Source organism: Gopherus flavomarginatus, chromosome 4, assembly GCF_025201925.1.
Source record: "Gopherus flavomarginatus isolate rGopFla2 chromosome 4, rGopFla2.mat.asm, whole genome shotgun sequence".
NCBI lineage: Eukaryota > Metazoa > Chordata > Testudines > Testudinidae > Gopherus > Gopherus flavomarginatus.
The window spans coordinates 172,520,331-172,531,031 of NC_066620.1; the positions used below are offsets into that span (position 1 = coordinate 172,520,331).

The 10,701-nt window shown below is 40.1% G+C and overlaps 1 protein-coding gene across 3 annotated transcripts in view; it reads left to right on the forward strand.

Annotated features, from left to right (window-relative positions):
• LOC127049754 (glutathione S-transferase-like) overlaps nt 1-8,004 on the forward strand; it is a 21,031-nt gene extending 13,027 nt beyond the window's left edge. For all 3 annotated transcript variants that reach the window (XM_050951014.1, XM_050951013.1, XM_050951015.1), the window contains exons 3-7: nt 856-907; nt 1,587-1,719; nt 2,676-2,817; nt 4,453-4,584; nt 7,606-8,004. In XM_050951014.1, the coding sequence (XP_050806971.1) occupies nt 856-907; nt 1,587-1,719; nt 2,676-2,817; nt 4,453-4,584; nt 7,606-7,737 (591 nt within the window). In that variant the 3' untranslated portion in view covers nt 7,738-8,004. The remainder of the gene's footprint in view (nt 1-855; nt 908-1,586; nt 1,720-2,675; nt 2,818-4,452; nt 4,585-7,605) is intronic.
• Nucleotides 8,005-10,701: the final 2,697 nt, after the last annotated feature.

Genomic DNA, 10,701 nt, shown 5'->3' on the forward strand with positions numbered 1-10,701 from the left:
AGATTCTATACTCACTGACGACCATTGTAGTCAGTGTTTTATATGTTCCCCGCTCTGTTCCCAGGCCCCAGAGGACATAAGTCTTTCACAGTTTCACCTGTGAGCCTGGCTCTGTATCTCAAGCCATAAAGATGCATGCTTCCAACTATGAAAGTCCCCATTTCAGTGCCTGATATTGGCTAAGATGGAGACCATATGCCTATCATTGTGGGGCTGGGGCCACTATGCCCTTCACAGTACTAATATTAGAGAGTATCTTGTGAAACTAATTGCTTTCAACATTAACTCTGGAAGCCATGCCAGAGGGGTACATGGCTACTCTGACGTGCCTGTTGGCAATCAGCCAGGAAGCCTCTGGGGATTCTTGCCGCTGCACAACCCTTTCTCTTCCCTTGCCACCCATGTGCTGTGGCAAAAAAAAAATCATAGAATAGTCCCACAGCTACTGTGTGTGCTTTCTCTCCTCCCTCATGCTTGGCTCTGCTTTCAGCTCACCCCGGGGAAGTAGACACCCCAGTCCTTGCACTCATGACAGGCAAAAGCATTGTGGCTGCCTCTTGCACAGAACGTTTGTTTTGCTCTCTGGTCACCTTGCACACCTTGGCAGGGCTAGCCACAATCTAACAAAGCTCCTACACAAAAGGCATTTTAATTAAGCAGAATGAGGTAAAGGGAGAACGTGACAGAAGCAGGATTTTATCTAAATACAGAATATTTTAAAGTCTTCAACTGCTTTTTACATGAAAAATTCTAAAAGCAAATATTCGTTAATCATTATTTTCTCAAGTGATTCCTAACCTAAACCATGCAATAACAATGAGACCCTTTTCACTTTTTTACCCATTTGTTTTCCAGTTTGAAGAACAATTCTTTGAAACAAGGGAAGGTCTTTTAAAGTTACAGCAGGGTGAGTTTTTTAATTAGTTTTTTATTAGAACTGTTTGTGGATCCTAATGTGGAATTCTTGAAAATGTAATTGTCTTTTAAAAAGAAAATCTGAACTGGTTCATGAACATGATGAATCATAATTGCACATTGCAATAAGACTATTTTTGTTTCACTCAAATATTGGACACCAGCCTCCACTCTGTTATACCAGTTTTATAACCGTAATGTTATTCTATTGCTTGCTTGGTATAGTGATTTGATATGGTCAGATTAAAGATGACATATAAAAAGTTATTATTTTGGAAAGTTAATATTGAGCATGATAAAAGTTTTCTTAGGGGTCAAATCCTTCAGTCTTCCCCTATTGACCTCAGTGGGAACTTTACTTGAGTAAACTACACAATGCATGGTTTGTCCCTTTCTTTAAATCACCATTAAAGGTTTTATTTTGGGGACTTTATTGGATTTGCAGCAATTCTAAGAAGTTTATTGTTATAATCCAAGCTGTTAGTGTGTTTACCCTTTCCCATAAGAAATAGCATTCACATGCTATTTCACTTCACAGTATAAGATAAAAGACCCTCAAATTAAAAAGAAAATAGCAAGTTAGAGTTTTCTCAACTCCACTGCAATGATAATAGTTTTGAGGAAAAGACTGTAATTTATTTGAGTCATACTTCTCATCTTTCTTTTAAAAGATGGAGCCCTGCTGTTTCAACAAGTGCCCATGGTAGAAATTGATGGAATGAAGATGGTGCAGACCAGAGCCATTCTCAACTACATATCAGGGAAACACAACCTCTATGGGAAGGACCTGAAGGAGAGGGCACTGTACTGTAACAGCACTACCTTTTTCCTAATAGCAATAAAAAATAATTACTGTGTGTGCAGTATAAGGGGAAAAAAAACCTGACTACTGATAAATTATATGATGAGCCAGCACATTTCTGTTTACTTCCAACCGAGGTCAACAGTACTAAGGTCTGGAACGATGTTAAATAACTAGATTAGATTAGAGAGATGCAAAAAAAAGTACATGTGAGTTCATCTTGATTAGCTCATCTGAGGTCATTGCAGTTTTCAGAACTCAACCAGTCAGATAACAAATGTACTGTAGCTGCAGAGGTCAGTATTTCTCCTAATATCACTCTCCATTTCCAGGAAGACTGCTGTTTTACACAACCCCATTACTTGTCTCCCACAGGAGCAAGCAACAAACAGTTCTTGCAAGCTAAGAGCCAAGGAAATCCCTGCCCTTTGTCCCCATGAACTGCATATTTAGGGGAAGGATGCTTGTGCAGACAGAGAACTCTCTTTATGTGTCCCCAAATTCCTCAGTTTAATTAGCAAGTGCAAAATAAATTGTATTATTGTATGATGGTCTAGTGGCTATAGATACAAATATCACTTATAGCTAAAGTGATGTCCCAACTTAATTCTTAATGAGAAACGTTGTGTGTCACTAATATTAGGTCTTGCCCTCTCACTGATTTCACTTAGGTGCCTAAATAGAGATTTGGGTAATTTAGATAGCTGTGTTTAACTTTTAGAAGCTAAGTATAAAAATATTTACCCATCTTTGGTACAGATGATTCTAACCATCTCTGAAAAAGGAAGTGATGTCATATATCTACTGGGTTGTTTTTTGCTTGTTTTAAAACCACAAATACAAATTGGTCAGTGGTAAATCTTCTGCATTCAGTCTCCCGACCCTGGAGTTATTTCACTGAAGGAATCTATAGGAATACTAGTTGTTCAAAACGATGTGAACACATTTTGCCTTTCAGGATTGATATGTATGTGGAAGCAACAATGGATCTGAATGAAATGATTATGCTTCATCCTATCCAGCCACCGGAGACAAAAGCAAAGCATTTTGCCACAATCATTGAGAAGGCCACAACCAGGTACTTCCCTGTATATGAAAAGGTATGTGGCAGTAAGGCAACAATTTACAACCACTGGAGTATTGGTCACTTGATAATCTATCCTGGATCTATGCTAGTAAATGCACATTCAGCCTGTATTGTAGGAGAACAGATATATCTGGAGTGCCCATGGGAGAGCTATTTAAGGAAAGTATAAATTTATGAGCTTGTTTGATGGGATTTTCTTAGCCTCATAATGCAAAAACTGCATAAGAGCCAGGATAATTTTTGTACTCCAAATTTCCAGTCACATCTTTTAGTAAGTCCGTTTAAGAGAGACTTTATCTTTGATGCCAAGGTAGCATCAGCATCTCTTCTGTGCTAGGTGTCTTCCTGAAGTATTCTTAGTACATGGTGCTGTCTGTACAATGTACGTGCTACATAAAGTACATTACAGTTCTGCTTGTAGCACACCCAGTGTGGGGAGCCAAGCGCTAGCTGGGCTTCAAGAACAGACCTGGAATTGGATAACTCTGTAAAGCTTCCAACACCAAACTCACCCCTTATTAGGGAGAAAGGAGAGAAGGGTGCACAATGTGCAGGAATAGGTGAAGGGGCCCAATATGTTCTACTGTTCACTGAATTGAGAAAGTTGTAGTGGCTTGGGATTCTCTAAGTTTCTTGTGAACCCCCTATAGCTATTTGGAATAACTATCATGTTGCACGGAGCGTCAGGAGGCTGCATCAGATGTGCCTTGTCTGCACCTCACCATTGATAGTATTTGGAAACAACCTTGTGCAAACATTTTAAGATCAATTTTCAGTTGGCACCTGCACACACCTATGGCACACTATACAGTATTATTTATAATAACAACTATTAAAATAATGTGTCGTTTCACCTGGTCTATAAAATGTTTGTGGGGTTTTTTTTAAAGGATTATGCTTTGTCTGCACTGACAATAAAACTATTAGCTGGAATTGCTTAAAGTCACTTATTTATTTCAAATGGTTTCTGAGCCTGGTCATTCTTGCATTGAGGTGGAGGACCATGGAACAGGACTAGTAAATCCCCATGCCCAAACCATTTCAGCTGTGATCATCAAAGCTACAGATTTAAAAAACCTCCTACTATCAAAGGGACCAAACCTTCCTGTCACACCCAAAGCTGTATTATTTTGAATAAGGCCTAAGGCAGGGGTAGGCAACCTATGGCACACGTGCTGAAGGTGGCATGTGAGCTGATTTTCAGCAGCACTCACGTTGCCTGGGTCCTGGCCACCGGTCCGGGGGCTCTGCATTTTAATTTAATTTTAAATGAAGCTTCTTAAACATTTTAAAAACCTTATTTACTTTACATACAACCATAGTTTAGTTATATATTATAGACTTATAGAAAGAGACCTTCTAAAAATGTTAAAATATATTACTGGCACGCAAAACCTTAAATTAGAGTGAATAAATGAAGACTTGGCACACCGCTTCTGAAAGGTTGCTGACCCTTGATCTAAGGCAATGGTGAAATTGAGTTTTCTAGTTGTTCAAACAATGCTGTATTTTATATTGCTTCCTTTCAAGGGTAACTCACAGACAGACCTAGATGTGCTTTTGAAATGTCAGATTAGGCTTAGCTTTATGTATTTATCCAGAGCACAGAATGTCTCATTTATAGCCATAAATTAATTGTCTCCTCTAGGCTTTGAAAGACCATGGACAGGATTTTCTTGTTGGCAACCGATTCAGCAGGGCAGATGTACAGCTGCTTGAAACTATTCTAATGGCAGAAGAGTGCAAGCCTGATATACTCTCCAAATTCCCTGTTTTACAGGTAAAAGAAATAATAGCTCTAATAGACAATTAAATGTATAGGGACAGATCCTCACTGAAGTCAATGGAGCTATGTTGCTTTACACTAGCTGACAATCTGGCTCTTAAACATGTACAAGTGTTACAGATATTGCCTAAATTAAAAACTGTTACTGATCAAATCATGTTACATAGTATAAGAATATGGGGTCCGATTAATCCTTGAATCTAATGGAGTTGGGATGGATGTGGCTTGATGATTTAAACAGCATTGAGATAAAGATACAGAGCACCTGATTCTGCCCTCAGTTTCACACCAGAATAGGTACATGAACATCTGTGGAGCTACTCTTGATTTAGATTAGTGTAAACAAAAGCAGACTACAGCCCAAGCAGTGCTTTGCCTTGCAATGAGAAATGAGCCTGAACTGAAAAAGCAGATCTGAACCTATGAGAGCTCTGGAAAAAATTGGATCTAGGTCCAAGCTGTGAAGTTTGGATTCACCTCTACCTTTCAAAGCCCTCATCTGAAAAGAAGAGCAACATTGGTTTTGAATCTGCTCAAACATGAGAGAAAAATTAGATTTGCAATCAGGTCTGAACTTGGTGGATTGCAATATCATAACCATCCCTCACCTGGTTCTCTTAGAATCAGAACAGATAGCTAGAAATATGGTAATTCCCTTTTGAAGGAACCAGATGGTATTCAGAGAGTTTCTTAAATGGGCCTGAGATACCTGCAGGGCTAGATCATACCAAGGAGTGCCTACTGGTCTACAAATTACTGTGTGCTTTTTTGTATTCTCAATCCTCCAGCACCAACATTGTGCTAACATGGTGGTGCTCAGGAACAGCTCAGATTAAAGGTTCCTAGTGATTCCAGTGCATTTCCTTCCACAGCTTTCCTTTGCCAGCTCCAACAGCTGCTTCCTTCTCTCTCTCATGCAAAGTTGCTATATTTGGGTTGCAAACACAGCAAGGGTGGGTCTAAATGCCAACAAAAATATTGATTGAGTTAGATTTTAAAATGTATTAAAACATTTATATTAGGATTTGTAATACTTCATTTTGTTAAAAAAATAATCTAAGTTTTGGGCCTTACCTATTTGAGGCCACTGAAGCTGGTTGGAAACTGTTTGCAAAACAATTGGGAATTTCCTTCAAAAACGAAAATATGTTCAGTGAGAAGTTTCTAAGCAAAATTGGTTTTGGTCAGGGAAAATCCCACTTATTTTTTTAAAAAGTGATACTAGAAAATGGTAGAGAAAAAGAGTTAGTGTTTATTGGGGTAAGAGGGAGGAGAGAATCGTTTCTCCATCCTTTTTCCAGAGTGGGGAAAAAAGTTACAATGAGAAAGCAAAAGTGGGGTTTTCTCCACAATGTCAAAATGAAACTGTGATGGGTGTCCCCGGGGGGGGACACTGAGTCTACTCAATCAGGGCAAACTGCAAAGAATGGGGCAGACGATCCCCCAAACTGGTGGTTTATTTGAATACTTTGATTCACCAAGCCAGTAACAAAACCAGCCATCTTCTAAATATCTTACTGTAAAAGCAGCAAAGAATCCTGTGGCACCTTATAGACTAACAGACGTTTTGGAGCATGAGCTTTCGCGGGTGAATACCCACTCCCTCAGATGCATCTGAGGGAGTGAGTATTCACCTGCGAAAGCTCATGCTCCAAAACGTCTGTTAGTCTATAAGGTGCCACAGGATTCTTTGCTGCTTTTACAGATCCAGACTAACACGGCTACCCCTCTGATAATATCTTACTGGTAACCCAGAAGCCAAAACCCAGTTCTTTTAAAGCAACTCAGTCTTGGGCTCCAACCCAGACAGCCAAGTCAAATATGATAAGGATTACTGAAAATCTTGTTCATCATAAAGTTCTACCAATCCCAAAGGAGTGGACACATGACCCATCAGGTCAATAACTATTCCAGATCTTACCCAAATACATGCTTACAGCCAATTCTTATTAACTAAGCTAAGATTTATTAGAAAAGAGAGGGACTATAGGTTAAAAGTTCATTATACATAGAGATAGGAATAGAGTTTTTAGGTCAGTTTCATAGTAGAGATGGTGAGCTTTAGAGATGCAAATAGTTCTTCCAGAATTAGTTCTATAGGTTAGTTCTATTAGGGTGATACAGATGGAGCTGAAGACCTCAGTCTTGTGACTCAAATTTCCCCTGGTGAAACTTAAGCAGAGCTCAGATACAGGATCAGGGTCCTAGAGTTCTTTTTATAGTTCTCTAGCAGTCTCTTGATAGCAGGCATTCCTTGGGTGAAGCCTTGTGGCACTGAAGTAAAACCTCCAATTTCCTATGTATACACAGGTAACTCGTTCCGTTCATCAGCAAAAGGTAATTATCGATTAACCAGTTCATAGACAGTTTTCTACAAACTTCAAAGAGAAATATAGACAGTATTATTACATCCAAGTTCCATTACCTTGTTGACCTCTGAATCAATAGACTATAGTAACAGACAGGAACCATCTCTTTATATGGTTAGCATCTAACAAGATATAAGTAAACACATACAATTAGTATTACTTATAATTCTCTAACAATACAGGTTTGCATTTCAAAGCTCTAGTTAATCTAACATGGAATGGCCCTAATTACCATTCACATACTTTTCTAATATGTCTCTAAAGGCTGAATTTGGATCATGTAGCCTGCTAGTTGTTTAACCCTTTCTGGCTCAGTGTCACAGAATATTAGATGATGATGAAATATTTCCAGGACAATTGTAGTTGCTGTCACAAGCCAAATTTTCAGTGAATAAGTTCTTAAGAAAATTTCAACCAGCTCTGAGGCCATGATCCTACATTAAGTCCCAGGTGGACAGTGCCCTGCACCTGCACAGAGCCTCCCTGTAGTCAATGGGGCTTTGTTGCACAGCTCACTTACAATTCATTGCAGGGTCGGGCCAGAAGATCTCTTTTTAAAACATGATTAACATATGTCCAATCCAAGTATCTTTTGCTCTATTATTTCTTTCTTTGCTGTTGAATGTTGTACTGTTTCTTATTTCAGGGTTTTAAAGCAAAGATAAGCAACATCCCCACAATTAAGAAATTCCTGCAGCCTGGCAGCCAGAGGAAACCACCGCTAGATGAAAAATTAGTTCCAAAATTGATGAGCATTTTCCACGCTGATAATGAATGATGGCTTAAAATCATGGCAGCTGTTTTACTGTAGATGTGTATTAGCTATTAAAACTGAAAAGTGAAGTTAATTCAAAGTGTGAAAATTATAGTGACAAAATCAGTTAACACAAGCTAGAAATGATGTATGCAGAAGTGTCCACAGTAAATCCAAATAATTGTGCTAGCACATGAAATGGTTCACTGAATTATAGGATGCACAGAGCAAAAGAGGTGACATTAAACCACTAGCTTTAAGAGAATAAAATGAAATAAAACATCTCATTACTCTTGTTGTCTGAGTGCAATTTATTTTATGACTGCTGGGCTTTGATTATACAGATCAGGGTTCCCTACACTGTCTCTTTCTGGTAGCCTACCGTGTTCTCATGAGCCATTTAGGTAGCATGATGCAGTTCAGGGAAGTCCTAGAACACCCTAACTGCAACGCAGAGCACATTATAATTCCAGAGAAAAACAGGCAGAATAGGTAGTCCTTGGCAAAATGGGCATGAGACACATTTTGGATACAGAATCAATCCTCCTGATGTTCAAGTGTATTCAGGTCTGGGATCATGGTTGTTTTTAACTACCTTTCCCTCTGCAGTCACTGGTTTATTGATGTGTCCCAAATGCTATCTTTTTAAAGTGAGCCTCTTTTGAGTGCTGCTTCTTTTGCTGCAACACTCATACACATGTTTTAAGCAGCTAATGTGCTTTTATTGTTGGAAGTTCAGTAGTTATAACCCTAAGTTTCTGTTTGAGAAAAGAGGTGCTTGATTGGGTGTCAGGTGCCAGAACTCTACCCAGAGATGTAGAACTCTTCTGCTGGCTCACAATGATGTTCAGTAAGTAATGGATGTCTTTGTACAGCTTAAAAATGAAATAATGAAGTAATGTGAAACAAGCTATAATCCAGAAATATTAGCAAGACAATAAATGCATTTGATACAAACAGTGAATATCTGCAATACCTAATCCTCTTTCAAAGTCATTTAGTGAAGAACTAATACCATAGATTTGAAGCAGAACAAGTTCAGGGTGATAAAAATCCCATTGACAATCATTTGAGAATTATTGTCAGATTTTAATGTTTATAGAGGGTGATCCTGCATGGCATTTCCCATTTTAGAAACTAGCTGGCTTCCACCATAAAGAAAGGAGGATCAAAGGAATTCTGAGGCAGCGAGTGTGTATTAACCAGAATTCACATACCTACCAAAAGTTTCTAATCAATAGTGACAACTAATTTCACATCCCTCTTACTGTGGCATTTGTAAGGTGCCTATTGCAGTGTGACTGTTTGCTTGTTTGTCAAAAGCTTGTGTTGGAAACCTCTGCCTGAATTGATGAAGAAAACTGAAGATTGAGCAAGGAGCTGTGCCCGTTTGCTCTCTGACAGAGCAATGGGATGAGTTCTTCTACAACAGAGCTACTGCTCTACTTATCCAGCAACTCCTGAAATCATAGAGGGGGCTCTCTGGATCATTGAAGGAACCCACCTCTGTTACCTTTGTAACTACAGCAAAAGTAAAGTGATGGGGGTCATTCATCCGTTCCCCCGAGTGATATGATTCCCCCATAGCTGCCCATGGCCTTAATTTGGAAATGGGTTCTAGGTACTGTTATCAGAGAGCACCCCACTGTAGAATAATACAAAAGCTCCCCATCTTGACTCTGCCTGGGGAGCACCAGGCTCCTGTATCGAGCGCCATAAGGCCATCTCATTCCAGCATTTGTTGAAGAGCTGCTCCTAAGTGTTCAGCTCCAATACCCCACTGCAGCTCCTAGCTTTTCTCCTGCTGCACCAGCACCCGGGTCCCCATCCCATACAGAGCACCCACCAGCACAGATAAATACAGTATGAAAACCTAGGGTATGTCTACACTATGAAATTAGGTTGAATTTATAGAAGTCGGTTTTTTAGAAATTGTTTTTATACAGTCGATTGTGTTTGTCCTCACATAAAATGCTCTAAGTGCATTAAGTTGGCAGACTGTGTTCACAGTACTGAGGCTAGTGTCGACTTCCGGAGTGTTGCGCTGTGAGTAGCTGTCCAACAGTTCCCGCAGTCTCCGCCACCCATTGGAATTCTGGGTTGAGATCCCAATGCCTGATGGGACAAAAACAGTGTCGTGGGTGGTTCTGGGTACATGTTGTCAGGGCCCCTGCTCGTGAAAGCAATGGCAGTCAATTGTTTTGCGCCTTTTTTCCTGGGTTAGCTGTGTAGACGCTGTACCATGGCAAGCATGGAGCTCACTCAGCTCACCGTCACCATACGTCTCCTGGGTGCTGGCAGATGTGGGACTACATTGCTACACAGCAGCAGCTCATTTTCTTTTGGCAGCAGACGGTGCATTACGATAGGTAGCCATCATCATCATACTCCTGGGTGTTCTTTTAGCCGACCTCAATGAGGTTGGTCAGGGGCTCCTGGGCAGATATGGGAGTGACTCAGGCAGGTCATTCCCTTTTTAAGTTTTGTCTCCTGGAGACTTAGTCCTGCTGGCAGTTGTACTGCACTGTTTTCTGGCAAAGACCAGGAGATGACAATGGCTAGTAGTCATACTGCACCATCTGCTGCCAGCCCAAGATGTATAAGATAGATGGAGTGGATCAAAACAAGAAATAGACTAGATTTGTTTTCTTTTCATTTGTTCCTCCCTTCCTCCCTCCCTCCATGAAATCAAAGGCCTGCTAAACCCAGGGGTTTGAGTTCAATCCTTGAGGGGCCATTCTGTGTGACAGTTGTGTATGTTTCTCCTTGATGCAAACCCACCCTCTTTGTTAATTTTAATTCCCTGTAAGCCATGTTGTCATTCGCCCCTCCCTCTGTCAGAGCAACGGCAGACAATTTTTTTGCACCTTTTCTCAGCACAGATGCCATAGAACTGGGAACATGGAGCCTGCTCAGATCACCGCGGCAATTATGAGCACTGTAAACACCACATGCATTATCCTGCAGTATATGCAGAGGCGACAGCAG